The 22296-nt window shown below is 39.2% G+C and overlaps 2 protein-coding genes and 1 non-coding gene across 7 annotated transcripts; 2 read left to right on the top strand and 1 right to left on the bottom strand.

The window, feature by feature from the left end:
• The first annotated feature begins 5244 nt into the window (after positions 1-5244).
• Positions 5245-7709, top strand: rnf181 (ring finger protein 181). Of its 3 annotated transcripts, none has more exons than XM_010902722.1 (6): positions 5245-5344; positions 5608-5710; positions 5786-5919; positions 6176-6291; positions 6431-6505; positions 6897-7709. In XM_010902722.1, exons 2-6 carry the CDS (start codon positions 5625-5627, stop codon positions 6954-6956), a joined length of 471 nt encoding a protein of 156 aa, XP_010901024.1. In that variant the 5' UTR covers positions 5245-5344; positions 5608-5624; the 3' UTR covers positions 6957-7709. The 3 variants fall into 3 exon arrangements, with proteins under 3 accessions (XP_010901024.1, XP_019907931.1, XP_034152356.1); XM_020052372.1 differs by having other exon boundaries at positions 6431-6591; positions 6897-6978; XM_034296465.1 differs by lacking the exon at positions 5245-5344 and having other exon boundaries at positions 5836-5919; positions 6431-6591; positions 6897-6978.
• Positions 7710-11514: 3805 nt separating this feature from the next.
• On the bottom strand, positions 11515-18060 carry tmem150aa (transmembrane protein 150Aa). 3 transcript variants are annotated; one of them, XM_010902720.3, is made up of 8 exons: positions 17927-18060; positions 16146-16412; positions 15992-16039; positions 15754-15840; positions 15063-15130; positions 14120-14247; positions 12881-13058; positions 11515-12323 (listed from the first exon to the last, which is right to left on the bottom strand). In XM_010902720.3, exons 2-8 carry the CDS (start codon positions 16208-16210, stop codon positions 12001-12003), a joined length of 897 nt encoding a protein of 298 aa, XP_010901022.1. In that variant the 5' UTR covers positions 16211-16412; positions 17927-18060; the 3' UTR covers positions 11515-12000. The 3 variants fall into 3 exon arrangements, with proteins under 3 accessions (XP_010901022.1, XP_010901021.1, XP_010901023.1); XM_010902719.3 differs by having other exon boundaries at positions 16146-16408; XM_010902721.2 differs by having other exon boundaries at positions 16146-16265.
• A 4165-nt stretch (positions 18061-22225) lies between these two features.
• trnag-ccc lies at positions 22226-22296 on the top strand. The gene has a single exon. It is a non-coding gene; the product is annotated as a tRNA-Gly (tRNA).

The following is a 22296-nucleotide window of genomic DNA, read 5'->3' as shown; positions in this document are numbered from 1 at the left end:
TAGTGAATTTACATTTGTGAATATAAAACTTCAATAAATAAAATCAATAAATAATTCTCTTCTACATCACATTCAACATTAGTAAAACAAAAAATCACATTCCTATACAGTAGTTCAAAACCAGAATAAACATTGTCAATTACAAATCTACTGAAACCTTTCCACAGTTTCTTGGAGTAAGTACAGTACCAAAATACATGAGATATAGATTTGTTTTTGAGATCACAGAAAGTATACATAGTGTTAATATCATTTTTAAACTTTACCAGAAAATATTTAACAGGGTAATATCAATGCAAATTTTTGAAGGACATTTCTCGGACTATTCACCAACATATACTGGTGTGAAAGAGTCCACACCTTCTTCCAACATATATTCATGACATTAGCATTCCAGAAACTATATACAGTCGGTACCGCTAACAATTCCTTTAGAAATAATGAGCAAATATTTTTATTGATTTTGGACAATGCATTACTAAAAAAAAATTTTTTTTAGTAATACATTGCAGATACTGCAGACTCAAAAGAAAATAACAAGCTGAACATGTGAGTATATTTAAAAAGCATAATAACTACTGAAGGGATAGCATCAAAGACGATCGCAAATTGCTTAGGATTTACTGGAATGTTATAGCATTGAAGAAATTCATTATAACTGAACAATAAACTATTCTCCTTGAATAACTGTCCCATCAAAATAATGTAATATCTAAACCAGTATTTTTATACAAAATGTCCTTATCATTCCAAATAAAATATTTACTTGGCAAACAATTATGCTTGTACAGTGAGGAGAACAAGTATTTGATACACTGCCGATTTTGCTGGTTTTCCAACTTACAAAGCATGTAGTCTGTCATTTTTATCATAGGTACGCTTCAACTGTGAGTGATGGAATCTAAAACAAAAATCCAGAAAATCACATTGTATGATTTTTAAGTAATGAATTTGCATTTTATTGCTTGACATAAGTAAAAAGCAGAAAAGCAGAACTCAATATTTGGTACAGAAACCTTTGTTTGCATTTACAGAGATCATACGTTTCCTGTAGTTCTTGACCAGGTTTGCACACACTGCAGCAAGGGATTTTGGCCCACTCCTCCATACAAACCTTCTCCAGATCCTTAAGGTTTGGGGCTGTTGCTGGGCAATACAGACTTTCAGCTCCCTCCAAAGATTTTCTATTGGGTTCAGGTCTGGAGACTGGTTAGGCCACTCCAGGACCTTGAGATGCTTCTTACGGAGCCACTCCTTAGTTGCCCTTTCTGTGTGTTTCGGGTCGTTGTCATGCTGGAAGACCCAGCCACGACCCATCTTCAATGCTCTTACTGAGGGAAGGAGGTTGTTGGCCAAGATCTCGCGATACATGGCCCCATTCATCCTCCCCTCAATACATTGCAGTAGTACTGTCCACTTTTCAGAAAAGCATCCTCAAAGAATGATGTTTCCACCTCCATGCTTCATGGTTGGGATGGTGTTCTTGGGGTTGTACTCATCCTTCTTCCTCCAAACACGGCGAGTGGAGTGTAGACCAAAAAGCTCTATTTTTGTCTCATCCGACCACATGACCGCCTCCCATTCCTCCTCTGGATCATCCAGATGGTCATTGGCAAACTTCAGATGGGCCTGGACATGCGCTGGCTTGAGCAGGGGGACCTTGCTTGTGCAGCAGGATTTTAATCCTGTTACTAATCCTGTTACTAATGGTTTTCTTTGAGACTGTGGTCCCAGCTCTCTTCAGGTCATTGACCAGGTCCTGCCGTGTAGTTCTGGGCTGATCCCTCACCTTCCTCATGATCATTGATGCCCCACGAGGTGAGATCTTGCATGGAGGGAGATTGACCGTCATCTTGAACGTCTTCCATTTTCTAATAATTCCGCCAACAGTTGTTGCCTTCTCACCAAGCCGCTTGCCTATTGTCCTGTAGCCCATCCCAGCCTTGTGCAGGTCTACAATTTTATCCCTGATGTCCTTACACAGCTTTCTGGTCTTGGCCATTGTGGAGAGGTTGGAGTCTGTTTGATTGAGTGTGTGAACAGGTGTCTTTTATACAGGTTAATGAGTTCAAACAGACGCAGTTAATACAGGTAATGAGTGGAAAACAGGAGGGCTTCTTAAAGAAAAACTAACAGGTCTGTGAGAGCCGGAATTCTTACTTGTTGGTAGATGATCAAATACTTATGTCATGCAATAAAATGCAACTTAATTATTTAAAAATCATACAATGTGATTTTCTGGATTTTTGTTTTAAATTCCCTCCCTCACAGTTGAAAAGCACCTATGATAAAAATGACAGACCTCTACATGCTTTGTAAGTAGGAAAACCTGCAAAATCGTCAGTGTATCAAATATTTGTTCTCCCCACTGTATATCAAGGGCCAAGTAAGAACTACCTGTTTATGAAAATTTGATAAGGCAGCAGGAATTGTATCTATCTATAGTTGCATAAAAGTAAGAACTTAAGACCCCCTATGTGTGAAAAGACATGCTGTTCCAAATTTAATCAGGGTTTTTTAGATAGTGCTTGATCCAATTAATCTTTAAAGTGTTGTTTAAGGTATTGAAATCTAGGAAATTAAGTCCGCCTTTTTCAATTCTATTCATCACAGTCAACTTCTTAACATAATGGCTCTTAGTTTTCTATAGAATGTTAAATATCATTTTGTCAATGTTTTTAATCGTCCTTTGGTCTACGTAAGGAAATGGCAGCATAAGTAAGTCTAGAAATACTCTCTGCTTTGTATAACAAGGTTCTGCCCCTCAACAATAAGTCCCTCAAGAGCCATTGATTAAGTTTTTTCTGAGTTTTCTCTATAATAGGAATGATATTCAAAGATTCTCTTGTTTTCTGATCCTTGGTTACAGAAATACGCAAGTACGTAACGTGTCTTTAATAGGGATAATACCAGTTGAGGATAAGTCCGACCTCTTCACTGCCATAAGTTCACATTTATTAACATTCAGACAAAGACCAGGTGCCTTAGAAAATGCCCTGATAACCATACAAAAGCTTTTGTCTTTTAGGAAAAGCATAGTGTCATCTGCTAATTGACAAATAATAATTTCTCACTCTGAGATTACAATTCCCTTTAAATTACTTACTCTAATGTGACAAGTCAGAAGCTGGGTTGTGAGAAGGAACATGTAAGGCGATATTGGGCAGCCTTGGTGAGGTTCCATACTTTAACCTTATCAAACTACTTCCTTTGCATACAATGTCTTAATAGTTCTACAAAAAAAACTCCCTAAAACTAAATTTCTCAAGTGCATTAAATATAAACTCATGTTCCACTGTATCAAAAGCCTTATAAAAGTGTGTTGTTAGAGATGTGTCTATTTCACATAAACCCAGATTGTATTTCATCTATAATTTTTTCCAAAGTAGATTCTAACCTAGCTTTTTTAGCTTTTAAGCAGCTTGTAATCACCATTCAAAAGACTAATTGGACGCCAATTTTCTATGAGCAATACATCTTTTCTGGGTTTGGGAATGAGTGTGATTAACTTTCACAAGCAATACTTTTTACGAAAATCTCTGATAAAAATGTAACTAATTGATCACCAAAAGATTTATAGAATTCTGAAATAAGTCCATCCACCCCAGGAAATTTGTAATTTTAAGGCAATCAAATGAACATTCAATATCCTCTAAATTTAAAGGACTATTACAGAACTTTTTGTCAGCCAAGTCAATTTGTGTAACAGAATCAAGGGAGTGTAAAAAGAAGTCTGCCCTTTCTTTTCAGTAACATACATTTTTAACATAGATTTTTATAAAAATTGGCAAAAAGGAAGCTATCGCTTTTGAATAATCAGTTATAGTATCATTATTTTTTAAGTGATGGATAGTATTAATCTTGGAGTGAAATTGTTCTAACCTAAAGAAATATGCAGAATTCTGTTCACCTTGTTCAATCCATATTTTCCTGGATCTAATAAAGGCACCCTCAGCTTTACGCTTATAAATACGTTTCAGTTTATATTAGGACTCATATAGGGTTTCTTTGTCTTCTAAAGAGAGGATATCAGAACTTTTTAAAGAGAGAGAAGTAATAGTAGAGATGACCCTTTCTTCTTCCAAGCGTACCACTGTACTTCCTAAAATATTTTACTACTTCAAATTTCATTAGCTCCCAATTAACACCAAATGTATTTTCTGACTGAGCCTTAGTTCAGTAATCCAAAATTAGTTTCTTAACAACTAGCTTATTTTTTAAGATAGACCTGTTAAGTTTCCAATATGAAAGATTTAAGTTACAGTGACGGGTTTGAAAAAAAGAGACTTTGTGGTCTGTTAAAGGAGTTGCCGAAATACTGATATTTATATTTATCTTCCAGATTTTGTGAAACCAAACAATAATCAATTCTAGATTGTTTTGATCTAGTAGTATTAGACCAAGTGTATGCTCTATCAGATGGGAATTTCTTTCTTCAGATATCAATCAAATCAAAGTCTTGCATGAGGAGTCGTAAATTATCACCAAGTTTACCCTGTTGCATGGGGGGCAATCTATCAATACAGTTATCCAGAGCATCATTAAGGTATCCTCCTATCAAAATATGGGCTCTGGGAAACTTTGATTTCCAGTCACTAATGATTCTTTCAATCAAATCAAGTAATCAAGTATTTTTCAATTACCTGGCAAATATAGTGCCCTTCTGTACCACTTTCAGTGTATAAAATATGCCCTGTAAAGTTATGTTGTAGAATACAAACGCCAGGTTGGTTTTGCACTGCCTAGCAAACAAAAACAAAGCTTTACGCTTCACATTGGCCCTCAATCCCCTGACATTAAGAGAACAATTTGAAAAACACTACCTTTGTTCAAGGTTTGCTTTGGCAGAGATGCAATTTTGATTATGTCCCAATACTGACGTACTAGCTTGCTAAACAAGTCATTTTTGAAAGAGATTTTTGTATTTATGTACACCTGAAATTTGTTTAAAACAATCAAGCCCTGAAACTTACTGCTGCCAAGGAATCGTACAACCTGATCAAAGATATGTAGAATACCTCATATGCTCTTTTGATAGTGCTTTTGTTTTAGCAATTTTATCCCCCCCATTTGTATATTTTGTGCCTAGTTATGTGAAAGCTTATCTGTAGAGTTTGAATGACGTTTATGTCTGTACATTTTGGAACGTTTGTAAAATAAATAAATAACAGAAAATAAGAAATAGCTTACTACATAATAAACAAGGAGGCTGGGCTTTAAAAGGGACATACGTCATCTGAGGGTGTATCGTCATAGCCGGTAGAATGACAGTGCCTGTGTAACCGGAAGCTAGCTGCCAAGCTGGATGCTGCTTAGTTCAGGGTATGAAAAAAACACAGGAAATGTAAGTTATCTGTTCTCTAACTTTACATTTGATTTCTTGGTATACTAACAATTATTTCTAATCGAGAATTTGCTTAAAACTGCTCGATCAGAGGTTGAGCCAATGGTTTCCTTTAAAGCTAACTTGCTACATATTGTCGAAACAAATTGACAAAGCTTGTGATTTGAGTTTTATTTTGCTCAGTCATATAGTCATGTTATTAGCTGCTTTATGGGTAACGAGCAGTTTAAGTGAAATGGTTTCACTGTTGTTGATCCACACAGACTTTTAAACTGTGAAGATGGCTTCCTATTTTGATGAACACGACTGTGAACCAACGAATCCCGAAGAACAGTACCGTCAGAATGCACTACTCGAACTGGCTCGGTGAGAACCAAAAAGCTAAGGACACAGTCCAATCTGTATATTGTGTTAGTACTGAAGTGTTTATCTATTATTTAGGTCTCTGATGCAGGGTCTGGACATTGATTCAGGAGCGTTTGACCTTTCAGACTGGGACCAGCGGCTTCCTCCCCCAGCTGCTAAAACAGCAGTCCAAACCCTACCTGTGGTTATTATAGCCCCAGAACAAGTAGGTGAGTACTGCTTCCCTTATATAAACATGTCTTCTCTAAGGAATTAACTGTGAAAAATATTAAGGGATTATATGCAACTAGCTACAGTACCTCCATAAAATGGACAGCAAGAGTTGTATGTGGTAACCCATTTGAGTTAAATTATTTGATTGTATTCACCAGTATTTAAGTGTTTCACCAACGTAATTGTGTGTATTCTACTTTCTGAGGATGTTTTGGAGTCTGTAATTGAACCCTCTCTCTGCCCATTTTCTAGACAAAGGGCTGAAGTGCCCTGTGTGTCTGCTGGAGTTTGAGGAGCAGGAGACAGTGCGGGAGATGCCCTGCAAACACCTCTTTCACTCTGGTTGCATCCTGCCCTGGTTAGGGAAGGTATGGGCCTAGCCAATGAATCGACTAACACAAATCAATACCACACATGTTGTTTTTATATTGTGTACTATTTAACTGAGCACATTGCAATATATAGCCCTTCAAGTGTCCCTCTAACCCATCCTGTCTAACATTACAGACCAATTCTTGTCCGTTATGCCGCCTTGAGTTACCCACTGACAATCCAGAGTATGAGGATTTTAAGAAGGACAAGGTGGGTGAGGAACTTGGTCTTCAGTTGGGGCATCAAAATCCAAATTATCGTATGAAAATTACTTCTACTTAATTTCTCTTTTAGAGGTAAGACTTTATGCGTTCCAGGTGGTGTCTTGTGCAGCAGCCTGTGGCCTACACATTGAACTGTACACTAAAAAGGAAGGTTATTGGGACATCCTTCAGTGGTTCTTCAGATTGAAACTGTTGGGGAACCGATATTTAATCTTTACAGGGAACCCTTAATATGTTTTTTCAAATAACTTTTTGAATAACCTTCTTGCATTTATCTTTTGAGGTGGTAAAGGACTCCTCAAGTGACTAACAAGGAATAGGTATTTGGTCACAGATGGTCGGCATCTGCCTGTTACTAAAAAAGGTATTTGTTACAGGAGAGGAGAAAACAGCGGGAACACAGACTGGAAGATCTACATGGAGCCATGTACACATAACGGCTCAGAGCACACATCTTATTGACTATTTCACATTTCTTGTTGTGTTGCAATAGAATTGAGAATTGATCACAGCTGAGATGATATTGTTTTATGTTTTATTGTGGGTATTGTAAATACATCGGTTTTAAATACAAAATTGTAAAAAGACCTGTTTTGTGATACAAATACATTATGGATAGTCACTTATACAATTAAAGGAATATTGAGGCAGTTTAGTCAGTGTTCTACATTCCCTGCCTTATGTTTATGGTATCTCTTCATCTGCCCCAATATGGAAACTGAATTGAGTGGAATACTGTTGTTCAGGCCTTATATTCATTAAGACATATGCAATCTGTTTGTACATTTTAATATTAACTCATGTTTAATTTACCACACCTACCAGAATGGTCGAGAACTCAGCACAGACAAAGTCCCATGGGTGATTGCAAATCATGTCTAGCATTCATTTGTTGGTATGGCTGGCATTACTGAGTAGTGTTTTGTTTGTTAGGGGCTGTTTGTCAGACAAGTTAAGCCTAGTCTGTGGCAAAAAAATTCCAATGGAGACTTTCTATTGACCTGGATTTTTAGTCAACATCTATCAGTGCAGGCCTGGGACCAGTCCATGTAGAAATAGAAATGTTAGGGTTTTGGGGTAAAACATCAGGGTAAAGAGCAATTTGAAACAAAGCTGCAGTGACAGAAATACAAAATCAGAAAGCAGTCATATTTTTTCATAATGCAATAAAGAGCTGTGAGTCAACTTAATGCAATATTGATTACAATTATTGTTTCAGGGCTGATTACTGCCAAGCTAACAGATTTAATAGGATGCAGCTCAGTCTGTCTGGTCAGTTATGTCAAAACAAATCAACAGCTTGCATAGTAAAATCATCTATCAAATTTTTGCACAAAAATAAACAATACAAATAGGATTAGCATATAATTCATTCATTTTATTTAATATTTTAATACAAATCTGACAAAAGATCATGGCTAAATCATAGATAAATCATACACATTTACAGGAATAATTAATAATAGTAAAAAGAAATATTCTCTGTAATGCTTTCTTTGATTTTGGAGGGGTTAATTGACTTCCATCCATTATACAGGGGAATTGAATAAAATGCCCATTTTACATAGTTTACAAATATAAAACGGCTATTACATCTTTCAAGACATTTGATCTGCATTGCTATTATTCAGAATTCAAGACATCTATCATCTGCTGAAGGAATTGGTATTCTCTCACACAAAACACACAAAGAGAACATGTAAAAAAGTCCATACTTTTCAAGAAATAAAAAACAATCATAAGTACAGAAATGTGATTTAATCATGTTTTGGCCTTTTCCACTGTAAAAGATACACAAATGTTAAAAAATAATAGCCTAGTTCCAATGCTGTCTAGGTACATTTTCGTCAAAGCTGCCGGTTGAACTCTTAACCTTGATATGAAAACTGAATTACAGTCATCAGAGAAAGTTTCTGGAAATTAAATATTTAAATACTTTTTGGCAGGTACAGGTGAGGGGGTAAAATGTCAAAATATCAGCGTAAACATACAGAGGAGCAGAAAAATGTTAGTGTCAGAAACTCTTCTGTGGAGCCTGGCTGTTATGTAGCAACAGAGCCAAACCATTAAATTCCTGTCTAGATTCCTAGCTCTTTTTGGCAAGAGGAATATGAAATATCTAAACATCTGCTCTGCTTATGTCTTGGAAAAACATGAAATCCACTCGCAATCACAGAGGTAGCTGACATAAAGAAAACTAGAAAATACAGTTTAAACATTCTAAAGAGAAACCACTCAGTGATTGTATTGTACATCTGAAAATTAACCAGGAACCCAACAGCCATAAAGAAAAGACTAATTGATATCATAGATTCCTAACGTTAAGTGCCTACAGGGGTAACCTCAGTGATTTCAAAGCCCATTTCAGCATGTTATTGAGGCCCCCCAAGCTCCCAAAATCAATGACCTGCTAGTTTCTTTTATCACAGAAAATATTTTTTCCATGAAAAAAAGATTTAAAAATACTTTATTACAGGCTGTAGTCGTTTTCAAAACACGTGGGTTACAAATCAGTCAGTGGGGGCCCCTGAAGAGCTTGAGGCCATTCAAATTGAAACTCAAATATAGTAGGGTTAGTTCCTGGGGCCTACTACAGAAGCATGGCCTACAAACTGCTGACTTGCATTTGATAACTCCATTTGGAGAAATCATTGGCCTCAAGATGGCGCTGGTGGGTTAAAAAAAATGATTTTTTCACTTGACACTATGTAACCTGGGGCATTATTGGTTGCTAGTCATAAAATGTTGTTTTTCCTTTCTAAACCAGTTAATTACATTTATAGATGTTTGGCAATGATCGACAATTTCATAAATCATTCACTGGTCTACATACCATCATACATCTATTTCAGTAACAATTTTGCACAACATTGCCCAGACAGTACATGCATCCAGCATCTCAACTCTGAACAATGAATATCCTTATGCATTTCTACATTAGAAGTATGACCAAAAATGACAACATAAAATCTTTTGACACATCAGTCTGTCGTCATTATCAAGTTAACAGCAAAGGTCTTTACAGGCATCCTCTTTAGTCCATACCATTGATTATACATCTGGGCTTATATTCATTAACATCTCAGAGCAGGAGAGCTGATGTAGAATCCCTTTTACATCAACTGCATTTTTTTCCATTTACAATGCTTCCTGAGGGCACAGCCAGACTGAGACCGTGATTTTATACATTCTAACTGGGTTTCCATGCCTAATCACTGAGTCTGGCCATGGCCTGAGGAGCTTCATACGTTGGTGGACAGCAGAAACAGAGACACGTCTTTATCCAGAACATTTTATCAAATTAAAATTAAGCAGCATGTGCATGGACCAATTAGAAATAAGCAGCCTTCTGAAGAAAAGGCTCCGGTCAAACTGGGAAATTGATTTAAGGACTAAACATTTACTTTTCTCCAGAGAAAAAGTTTAAAAAAAAAAAATGAACTTACAAAAATGCTATACATTTAGCATAGGTTTTTGTACATAACTGACCAAAATGCACCCTTTCTAATTTGCTTTCTGTTCTCAATGACCCATTGTGGCTGCCACCTTACTACATTTTTTTATTTAATGTTTGAACAGATCATTGTGATAAAAGGCAGAACTTAAGTTACATGGACAAGGGGCACTAAAAAGCAATCCCTATCTGAGATGTCTTTTCTATACAAGCTGTGCTCTCAACACATACAGCATCTTCCCTGGCGCATTACTAACAGGCTTGAAGAGAAGTCTTTTGCAGCAGACTCTATTGCCCTCAGTATTCAAATAAGGCTTCCAAGGAACCAGCCTGGAATCCAAAAAATAGATGCACCTAGTGGATTAGTTAGTCACATTTGCACCTTTATAAATGGATTGTTGCCTACAGGTTAACCTGTTAATAACCATACATTCCATTATTTGTACTATGACAGATCAGAAACAGAGCAATGTGTTAAAAACAAGTCCTCAGACAACCTTGCTAAAAGGCAGCACTCCGACCGCTCTGGAGTGTACTTTGCTTTGGCAGATGAAATAGCCATTATTGCACCAAAAAAGATGGTAAACAATAAGGTGACCTCATACAAAAAACATAATAAGCCATTCAACAAGCGGGTAACAGTTGAGGTACATTTTGTGGCAAAATGAAGAGGAAATATAAAACAAGTCAAGTAAGAGTGAGACACAGATGTTGCCACAGTAACAGGTGTTTTTTTTGTCTTGAATGTTCTTGAAGCAGATTTGTCAGCAAGGCAGATATCAAATGGTTCTCAATGTTGAGGACAGATTTTATATTTCTAACACGTTGCATGCTTTAAGACATTTTGATCAGGGTTTATGCTTTTCCCTAACCTAAGCCCTAATTCTTCACCTAATCCGTAGCCATATAAAATGCTTTCAAATCCAGAGTTGGAACATAAGCTTCAGCATTGAGTTGACCAATGATCCTTTCTGCCTTGACAAAAAAGGCCAACAAGTGAAAAGCCCGACAGGTTTGTGAGTCTTCCCAGCTCACATTATATTAGCTGGTAAGATGTATATAGCAATCTTTCTAGGGAATAACTAATGTAATGGCTAATAATACAGAGATATCTTTTTAAACCATAACAAAACATAAAGCCATTCATGTCGCTTGCCCTCTTGAGGCAGCGATTCAAGACATTGGGCAGATATTGTGCACAAAATGAGTGAATTTTCTTATCAAATAAGGTTGCCGATTTCACTAATCATTTTAAACTTAATTTATACTCAATAAAAAGGCGTGTGCGTACAACCTGTCATGTAATTAACGGTAGACTATTGTTCCACTTCTCAAACATTCAATATTCTCTACTACGATGCTTCAACATTGGCAGAGTATACACAGAAGAAACGACTCAAACCAAGTCTGATCAACCCAACAACAGTCTACTGTGTCATTCATAGTGTGGCATGCAGTTGAATGGCATGAGGACCAGGCTGAATGAGCCACACCACCCGTCGTTGCCATGTTGAGGAAGTCTGTGGAAAATCTGGAAAAAAAGCAACACTGTGTTGCCATAAAAAGAAAATCTTCCTTTATTGGTCTGCCATCCCAATGTGACAAGGATCAACACTGCCAAAAGCTTCAGTTGCCGGTCGTACAACACTGACCCTCGAGAAAGAAGCTATCATGGTGTCAGTGTACAGGGATGCCCGTAGGCCAGCAGCCATCTTGGAAACATTCCCAGCACCACCGCTCACATCCTGCCACATATTTTTCCTTCCTGTAAATCGTTTCTTCCTGCTGCTGAAGCACAGGAAATTAGACCGTAGTGGAGAAACGGACGGCTTATTACAACATAAAAACCCTATACAGCAATACCAACCCGGTAACCCGATGACCCGGTGTCACTCATATCTTGTGATTTCCAATGCCTTGTCTTTCCTCCTCCCCCGGCTGGCCAGTACTATCCTTCGCCCTGACATCTGCTGCCTGTGTGGTGATTCCCCTCTGCAGCAGCAAGGTGACCTGTGACCCCTGCAGAGCTACAACATGGCTATGCTCTCTGGGGTGCAGTTGAGATGGGTGGATGTGCTGCTTCCTCCAGGGGATTTCAGGCCCTTGGCTCCCATGCCCCCTCCTATGCTGCCCCCCATGGACAGTGCCATGGCCCCGGCCCCACCGCCCATCATAACCCCTGAGTGGTGGTGGGTCTGCTGCAGGCCGACCATCATGGTTTCATTGGTGACCGTGCCAAACTCATAGGTGAAGGTGCCATAATAGACCAGGATGTCCACTGTGAAGACCCACTCGCAGATGGCCGCCGCATGCTGGAGAACAAAGCTCTCATGGATAAAGAAGATACCGCCTGGGGAAAATGGAGTTAAGGACATGCAACAACGGAGGAAGAAGAGCCAAATCAACACATCTATGGTTAATCCCAAATGGCCCTCTCTTCCTTTTATAGTGTACTGCTACAAAGGGAATGGGAGGCATCCAAGATGCAATATATGCTATGGTCAATAATGAACAGGAGACAGTTCATATAGTTCAGTATTGTTGCTGGAATAATTAAAGCAGAGATACTTTGATCCTGTATGATTTTTAATCCATGAATTGCTCATTATATGCCTGAGCCTACCATGCTGATAGTTGGGGGGGGGAGCATTTCAAAATATTCAGCACTTGCAGGAAAACAATCAGCACTCTGAAGATTTTATACTACAGATAGTCATTCATCATTTCCTGAATTATGGTCACAATGCAACACGCTTTATAGTTGGAAAGCACTGGCCAAAACAGTTTGAGACTGATGACTTCACACTGATGATGTCATCTCTCACATAACTGATCAGTAATTGATTACATATTTCCCAGCCCCTCAACCTCTTAATTCCACCAATCCCTGCGAGTCAGGAAGGATACTGAGGACCAGTGAGATAAGGGCTCCGCCGGCCAGGGCCACACGGACGTGTGCCATCCAGTAATCAAGGGCGGTGACGGCCAACCGGTAGGTGAGTACACACTGCAGGCACACGAAGAGCAGACCGGCGGGGAAGGTCACGCCAGCGCCAACGTAGTGGAGAGACTTAGCATGGTCAACCTGTCCAAGGTGGGGAACACTTACTTATTTAATGGAAAACATACATTTAACAACAACAAAAAAGTCACTATGAATTCAAATTGTCGACAGTCCCTTTGAACCTCCACAAATGAGAAGGCCATTCAAATCCGGCCCCACCATTTGTTTTTAAACTATGGAGACATGCTAGAATACACAGGGAATCAGTACAAATATTCTAAGATATAGCCACCACTTAATAATAAATACGGTAAAGAGGTTAAGATAGCTCGTTGGGGAAAGATGCTGTGGGGGAAACGTGAACCTCTCCATTGACCCCCAGCAAAATCAGACAACATTTAGGCTACTGCTCATATATGTATCTGACACTTTGTTGAGGTAATAGTATGAGTATGATGCTTGTATGGAAATCAACCCCAACAGACAGCTTCGGATAGTTTTGAGTGAGGAACCACAGTGCAGATCACTGCACCTCCCCCCCCCCCCCCTTTCCAAAAAAGTTGAAAAGGAAAGCTTTGAGTGAGGAACAGAAGCGTTCAATTTGAAGTGGTCTCTTAATTTTAACCCCTCTGTTCCTCACTTAAAACCTTCCCTTTTGACTTTTTTGGAAAGGAAAGGAAAAGGTGCTGTGGTCTCTTCATTTATTCTGGAGCTGCATGTTCATGTCAGTCAACACTGCATTACAGCTAAAAAAATACTTTACTACACCACTGATTTCTTTACACTAACAATGCTACAAGCTGATTCAAATTCTGTGTAGCCGTTTCCATTCAATTCTGAAAGGGACTCTTTTCTAAAGGTTAAGCAGCAAAAACAACCAAACATATCCAAATATGGCTTATGTAATTCCACTGCGGGCCTGCTTTAATAAAGACATCACCAAGGATTTCTATAAACTTTGTTAGATCAGAGGTTTTGACAGTGCGCCGGAGGCAGCGCCCCCTCAGCATTCTACAGAGTTCCAATAACCTCTTAACCGCATCTACAGTTGCTCCAAACAACAGTGTCCTGTAGCATTGCATTTGGGACTCCATAGGCAGGTCTCCATAGAAAGGGAGTTGTGTGTGGAAGAGAAGAGTCACCTGGAAGTTTCCCACCATGACCAGTCCTATAGCGTTGGTGCAGCCAGACACCAGGGCGCTGGTGTTAATCCAACAACCGTGGCTGTGCTCAATCACCTGGGCATAGCGTAAAAGGCACACCATCACCACTGAAGAGACCAGAAGAGAGATAGACACACAGAGGGAGACAGGGACAAATAGAAGGGATAAAGTGATGGGGACAAACCCCAAAAAGTAAAGAAAGGAGCACAGGGAAATGGAGGCAGAGGAGTGATTGGTGGAAAATAAGACAGAAAAGGAAGTCATTGAAGAAGGTCATGGATTAAGGGGGGGGGGGGGGGGGGGGCATATCCATTAATAATTGCAGAGCCTATTCAAAGCCCTTCACAAGTGGTGCTGACTAGTGGCTAACATAGAAAATGCACAGCAGCATGCAGAGAAAATGCACACAAGATCAGCTATTAAGGAAATTCTGTGCACATTTTACTTTTGTTTTAGTTCAAATGAACTCTGCACCCTACTGACTACTGTGCAGATAAGGTTTGGTGAAGACATGATTGAGAGACCTACAGATAGAATATCTTTTATAGGTATTTTCAGATCATTAACACCATTAATAAACAAACAAATTGTTTTACAAACCATTAGGAATCTAGCTGCAAAACTTCATGGTTAAACCTAGAGCACTCAGAGCTTAAAGGGATAGTTCAACCAAATAACAAAAGTACATATTGCTTTCTCTACCCTGAAAGCAGTCTATGGACATAACCTTTGCAGTATTTCCAAATACATTTGCGTCAAAACTCCAATTCAACCAACTAGCCATTTTTCACAAATCCCATTCAAGTCACATTACCAATATTATATTTTTATTCAGACATTCTGTCCATTTTTGACTACTGCCCTTATGTGCCCTATATAGGGAACAGGGTGTCATATGTGATGAGGAAGAGGATGTACTCACCCATGAAGGCTCCGACATTCCCAATCAAACTGAACAGGCAGCTCTCAGGGGGGAAGGATCCACACTTACTATAGGAGACCGAAGAGGGAGGCAAGGGGAAGAAACTAGAGATCACATCAAACAAATGAGGAACCTACTCACTGGCCTTCATTTATGTAGTGGAACTGCCTAGGCCCATCCTGCATATGTCCATCAGCCAGGATTCAAATGTTATGAAAAGGAAAGCAAACCACTGGTCTGGTTACAGGGATATGTCTTTACAGACGAATGCATAATTCAGTCATTTTTTATTAATAAACCTCACAGTCTACCATTCCATCTTTGTATTTTGAGGTGCTGTTTTTTTGAGAGAATCTATTGTTAAACCTCAGTTAACTTTACAGGCTTCCTACCGGAGAGTATCGCTAAAGCACAATGAGATCAGGAAATCATGGCTAATGATGCCTCCCTGCTACCCAGGTTATGCCAATTTGCATTGGATCAGATGGATGGGAGGCAAAAAATAATTTAGAATAAAACAAATACTAGGCAAAAACTAGGCAATTTTCAGAACAATTTGATGTGATTAAAATCCTTTTTTATTTTTTTTCCTCACAAAAACATCCCTCTAAATACAAAAAAAAAATGTATTCCAACAAATGTTGACCAAAAACTGAGACAGATAGAAATCCATTAGAAATGAATTAGAGACCTGATGAGGGGGATGTCCTGTAAGGTGCAGCAAGTCTTTGGGAAACCTGGTCTTGCCATCTCCTCTGTACATGTCAAATTGTAGGTCCTGTACAAACGACAAAAAGGTTAACTCTTTTCTTCAGTCAGATGACAGTAGTAACAAGTCAATGTGGGTAGGCAATAGGCTGAATCCAATGTGAGTCTTTATTACTGGCACAATGTTTTAATCAAAATCATTCTGAAGCATATTCACTCACCAGTTCTCCACTGGACAGACATGATGATTCATCACCGCCATGGCATAGCTGTGGGGGGGAAACCATTATCATGAAACAGCCTAAATGATGAACGTTTCTCTCAGTCACTTTCCGATACACTCCTGGTAATTCAGCCAAATGTTTGATAACTTACACTATCCATATGCCTGTGATGGAAAAGGCTGAAAGGCTGACAGGCAAGACGATCCAGGCAGTCATTGGGCTGGCAGTGTGCTGGCTTTGTCCAAAGCATGAGGGAGAGGAGGGCTTCAGGCTGGAGAAGACAGCGAGACAATGAGGGGACTGGTGGGGACACTAACTGGCAGGGAGGACACACGTGGGAGCGGGGGGGGGGGGCATGGGAGGAGGACAGGGTGATGGCACACCACTTCTGTTATTCCACTCTGTGTTCAGCAGCTGTCTGGCACAGAGGAGGACAGGAGTTGCAGAAATGGCCAAATGTAAGGTGAAGGGAGTCCCAGGAAGAAGATATAGGGGGAGTAAAGAAGAGATAAAGATTAAACATGAGTTCAGTAATGTAGCTAAGGTGACTAGGAAATTCCTGAGAAGAAACAATAAGAAAAGCAATTGTCAGCAAGGTAGGCAGGCAATCTATCAGCTCGTCATTGGTAAAAATGACATTGTTGACGCCAGTTTATTCACTGTCCAAAAGCAGAGGCCATCAAAAGCTGTTTCAATGTGCAGTTTAGAACTCAGACTCTTTGCTCAGACTACTGTGAACTAAGCACAACCTTTTCCATGCAAATGCCTAGAACTCAATCTAAAACAAACTCAATCCATATTGAGAAAAAAAAAAACTGGTTAAAAGGTTAGGTTTGATTCAGATCAGTACTGACTATGTTATCATGCAATGGGGGGGGGGGGGGGGGGGGTACTGTGAAAACATGTGACAAATGAGACTATTGTTTCCTGATAAACTTACAACAAAAGGTTCACAATACTAAGCCAGAATAGACCCATTTCTTATCTAGACTGGATACATGTCCCAATGGCATTTGCCATCTACTCAACTGAAGAATTACAATTTCTAACTACCCACTCTGTTACTTATGCTTATTACTTTGTACCATCAGAGGTCTCTCTATAGGTAACGATAGCCAACGTAGCAAGAACATTTGTCCACCTGCAGAAAGCTTTTTAACATCAGCTGACTAAATACAAAAAGTGGATGATCACTTTGTTCTACTATATCTGGCTTGTGTGTATGATCAGATCATCACCATAAACGGATAATCAGAACACCGGCTGTTTCAGCTAACCAGTTTGCCAAAGAAAGCAAACGTTGAGGTTAAGCATTTCACCCCATACGGAAGTGTCTGGGAACGAAATTAAGTAAACGTTAACAACATCGCTAGCTCGCAAACATATTGTGTATGTTGTAACGTTGCATGTTAGCAGTAGCTTGCCAACGAATTTCATTAGGTAGGTATCCAACACTGCTGCTAATAATTTAGCGTACAGTAGCTAACTAACGATAAATAAAAAATGCTTGAGGCTCGGAAGTACGGTAACGACGTTACAGTACAGGTCAACTGAGCTGTGTTCACTGACGACCAGATTGTTTACACTGCTGTCATGTTTGCTAATGTTAACGACATATATTAACAAATGTTTCTACTTTCCCAAACAGTAATTACCGAGCTAGCCATAGCGGCTATGTGGTTTTCCACACAGTAATTACCTAGCTAGGGATAGAGGCTAGGTGGTTTTCCACCCAGCTGACTGGCTGGCCACGGGTTGACAACTGAACAAAAGAGCTAATTTCAACAACCCTAAGCTATTAAATGCTAACCAGCTAGCTAATGTTAGCTTTAGCTTCCAAAACGAACGGTACTTCTAACACATGCGCGTCCGTTTAACGTCCACACAACATTATACCGATAATTAATATAATACAAATATGTATTTACATACCACAGACACTGCTATTCCCACCACGACACGACTCAACAACCTTGATATCCCTTAAAAACTCTCTTTCGGGCCCCACACGATTGTGCGTGCCGCACCGACACTGTAACTGTAGTTTTCTTTCCGAGTTAATTGGATTGAGGGCAACAGTGTGATGGACTACATTACCCATGAATACATTTAATAGATAAGGCCGAGCCAGGAAGACTTTGCCAAAATCTGGCTAATGAAAAGTTTATTTTCCTAAACATCTGAAGTACATGTACACCGGACACCACAGCTTTGACCACTGGACCAACATATACCACATAATCTTTAATTTTTAAATTCACAGCATAGTATTTGGCTGCATATGTGAGCAAAATGGGTGTCCTGTAGAGGCCTGATTTATGAAAACCACTTTCAGATTGGAGACTAAGGATCATGTTTATTATCTTGAAATGTACAGACAGAAAGTGGGAAATGTGTGATCACATGAGATTTGTGTGTGTGTGTGTGTGTGCGTTAATGTTGTTTTTCAAAAGTCACATTGTTGCATTTATCTTTTTATACCCCCTCTTGTCAGTTCCCAAAATATTATGTCTTCTGCTGATGCTACAATTTATAAAAAAAAGTAATGACCATGAAAATTAGATAGAATACTATGCTGTCATGGCAACCATAGTTCTAGGTCAAAGTTAAAAGATCTTCTGATCTAAGCTACCACTTGTTTCTGTTCTGCCCCAAATGGAAGGACCAAAAGAGACAAAAGGAACTTCACCTGGGAGCTATCTGTAGCTGTGCCATAATGAATGTTTGATGTTCATAATGAAAATAATACCAAAATCATAATGAAGATAATCAAGGTATTACATTACCAGCACATGTAGGATCTAGATTTGTGGTCATTGTTTTGTTACCTGGACCAACTGACAGAGGGGTATGGAAAGGATCAGAACTGTTTCGAGAGGAACCTGGACTTTGTGATGGGAGAAGCACCCTGTCTTCCTGCCCTGAGCTCCATCTATCTGCAGAAAGGGTCAGGTGAGATGGACTGAAAACAAACAAATTAACTTGGTATGACTGTGATGTGTTTTTCCCACCTACCAATCTTAGGATGAATGAAACTCTCTGGAGAAGATTGTCAGCTAAATGTGTAGAATACAGTCCGTGTATGGGTTGACTACACACACATGTTCCTTGTGGCATCTCCTGTTTACTAATATCAATATTTACTAATACCAAATATGTGTTACAGATTGTAGTTGTTTTTGCTGAATCTCTTATGTCAGTGAGAACATTACATGTTATAAAAAGAAAAACATGTAATGTTTTCACACACTGGGAGTGTGTGGAATTAGTTTTTGCAGGCCTGGAAGAGCTTCCCCTTCTGCCTATCAGTCTGGCTAAAGACATGAAACAGAGCTGTCAAGTATGCATTGTCAAGTATGCAAGTATGCATTGAAGGTTGGTTCTCTTCAAAATATGTTCATGTTAGGTAAGCCAACAGTATTTTCCTCTTTTACAAGGACGGAGGAGATAGTTGAGATGCCAGGATGAAGAAGAAGAGGAAAACTTGACCGTACCCTCTTGTCAATTCCCCACCTTTAATACTGCAGGTGAAATCTTAAATATGTTTTGGTTCTGTCCTTTAGACTTGATGGTGTTGTAAAATGTTCACCTTTGTGTTTTAGCAACTATACCATAATTGTGATTTATTTTTTAAGGAAAAAAATAAGTTACCCTGTTTTCTACCCAGGGAAGATACAGTGATACAGTGATACAGTGGGGAGATACAATGGGGAGAACAAGTATTTGATACACTGCCGATTTAGCAGGTTTTCCTACTTACAAAGCATGTAGAGGTCTGTCATTTTTATCATAGGTACTCTTCAACTGTGAGAGACGTAAACTAAAACAAAAATCCAGAAAATCACATTGTATGATTTTTAAATAATTAATTTGCAGTCTATTGCATGACATACGTATTTGATCACCTACCAACCAGTAAGAATTCCGGCTCTCACAGACCTGTTAGTCACAGACCACTCATTATCTGTATTAACTGCACCTGATTGAACTTGTTACCAGTATAAAAGACGCCTGTCCACACACTCAGTCAAACAGACTCCAACCTCTCCACAATGGCCAAGACCAGAGAGCTGTGTAAGGAATTTTATCAGGAATAAAATTGTAGACCTGCACAAGGCTGGGATGGGCTACAGGACAATAGGCCAGCAGCTTGGTGAGAAGGCAACAACTGTTGGCGCAATTATTAGAAAATGGAAGAGGTTCAAGATGATGGTCAATCTCCTGGGGCTCCATGCAAGATCTCACCTCGTGGGGCATCAATGATCATGAGGAAGGTGAGGGATCAGCCCAGAACTACACAGCAGGACCTGGTCAATGACCTGAAGAGAGCTGGGACCACAGTCTCAAAGAAAACCATTAATAACACACTACGCCGTCATGGATTAAAATCCTTTGGTTTTGCTCTAGGACACCAACATGCTGATCTTTATGGTACGGGTAATTGTACAGTATGCTGTGTGAAAATGGAGAAAACCAAAGGATTTTAATCAATTTTTTTACCAAAAATAAAGTAAGAATGAATACTTTTTCTCCAGCTAATGGATTCAAAATAGGCATAGCAGTAAAATTTGACAACATTTTTTTCAGTCATTTTATGAAAAACCAATGATGAGTTTGCATAACATTGGCTGTAGTTGTCCTTGTCACGGTTGGAAATCCAAAGGTTTAGCCACCGTTGGCCCAATTATTATTATGCAAAGATCACCAGTATGCATTAATATCAAAGTCGATACAGAACGATTGGCCAGCTTAGTAGTGTAAGTCAGAACTATTAACTTACATTGTCAACAGTTTTCCCTTTTGACAATTAAGTCAATTGGACAGTAGATAATGAACCGGACAGATCACATGGATAACAAACACTTAAAACAAAAACAGCTGAATGCAATAGGCCTATGGTATAAACATAAATACAATCTTGAGATATCCAGCTCAATTTCAGGCTGATCATACAAGATTGAGTGCCAAAGCCCAAAACAGGGTCAATCTAATGTAATCTTGACATTTTTGTAGAGGTTTGAGATAAGAGGTTCAAAGAGGGTAGGCTGAGCACCTCAACATCCTCTGAGGTCTTCTTGGACCAGCTCCTGGGAGGGTAAGGGAGAAGAGACAGAAACAATAGCTTACATTTTCACGTTTCCTTTTGACTGACAATAAGGAGAGTAAAGAGAGTGATTTATGCTGTCCACATCCCTCACTGTCCTCACTTAAGGAGAGGTGTGTGTGGGAGACGGAGGGGCATTTACATTTTCTCAATGCATGGGAAACCTGTCTGTGCGTGTAAAAAGAACAAATTCTGTTTGGCTTTATGAAAAAGGGTGAAACAGGCCATCAAAACTGGACTGCACAATAGACTGTACCCATGTGCAGGCCAGTCCCCATCTGGACCTGTGGAGGCAGACTATGTAAATCGGATATCTTTCCATAGCCTAAACGTACAGGCATCTACTCGGGGCCTCTGTCCATACAGTGTCAGGCAGAATAGTAGTAATTGGATTTGGATGAAATGTGCACATCTGTGAAAATAGATCAAATAAGTTTGGAAGTCAACAGTTCTTTGGTTTTGAATCCCGGTTACCTGGCGCTTGTTCACAGACATTTCTAATGGTCTGCCAAGCAAAGTATCAGATGATCTGCAATGGAATTTGCCTGATATCTAATATCGAAGCTGTGGCCACATTGTTTTTTGGCCATTGAGTTGGCTCCTGTTAAGACGTAACCACCGAGAATGAATATAGGCCAAGGGTTACTCGGTCAGAAAGGCTTCAATCTTCACCGAATTAGGCTAATTAACAGTAAATGCATTATGGTTATGTAAGTTACCCTGCAACATAATTTTGATTGTTCATAAATCTGATATCATATAAAATAATATATAGCCAGTCCTATTATTACTTATTTAGTGATCTGAATGTTTATTTATTAAAAAGTATAAAGTAAACAATAAGTAGACTAGTATGATTTACGCATTTAATTTGTCTGCAATTTCTTTGCCAAGCTATCTCCCTCGCCTTGTCAATTGCGGCAGTATTGCACTTTTTGGTGATGACTCCTTAAAAATCTACTTAAGTGGAAGTTGGCAATCATTCAAACTGAGTTTTTTCAATTAAGCTCGGATTTCATTAGCGGCGTTGATAGAAAATCCCAGAATCATTGAATGAACAAAAAACGTAAACTCTAAGAAAGACTGATGAACTGCTAAATCTGCTTAAATGACCGCAGTAGTCATCTGCGCCGCTGGTGTAGTGGTATCATGCAAGATTCCCATTCTTGCGACCCGGGTTCGATTCCCGGGCGGCGCA

Source organism: Esox lucius, chromosome 13, assembly GCF_011004845.1.
Source record: "Esox lucius isolate fEsoLuc1 chromosome 13, fEsoLuc1.pri, whole genome shotgun sequence".
NCBI classification, from domain to species: Eukaryota; Metazoa; Chordata; class Actinopteri; order Esociformes; family Esocidae; genus Esox; species Esox lucius.
Note: the sequence above shows the minus strand (reverse complement) of the source record. Positions and strands in the feature narration are given on the sequence as shown.

Excerpts from the sequence above, each read along its gene's own strand:
- rnf181 (XM_020052372.1), top strand. The coding sequence starts at position 5,625 with ATGGCTTCCTATTTTGATGAACACGACTGTGAACCAACGAATCCCGAA. Across the intron at positions 5,711-5,785 it reads GCACTACTCGAACTGGCTCG|GTCTCTGATGCAGGGTCTGG; the intron begins GTGAGAACCAAA and ends TCTATTATTTAG. Across the intron at positions 5,920-6,175 it reads TATAGCCCCAGAACAAGTAG|ACAAAGGGCTGAAGTGCCCT; the intron begins GTGAGTACTGCT and ends CCCATTTTCTAG.
- tmem150aa (XM_010902720.3), bottom strand. The coding sequence starts at position 16,210 with ATGACTGCCTGGATCGTCTTGCCTGTCAGCCTTTCAGCCTTTTCCATC. Across the intron at positions 14,248-15,062 it reads GAATGTCGGAGCCTTCATGG|TGGTGATGGTGTGCCTTTTA; the intron begins GTGAGTACATCC and ends TGGTCTCTTCAG. Across the intron at positions 13,059-14,119 it reads TCATGGTGGGAAACTTCCAG|GTTGACCATGCTAAGTCTCT; the intron begins GTGACTCTTCTC and ends CACCTTGGACAG.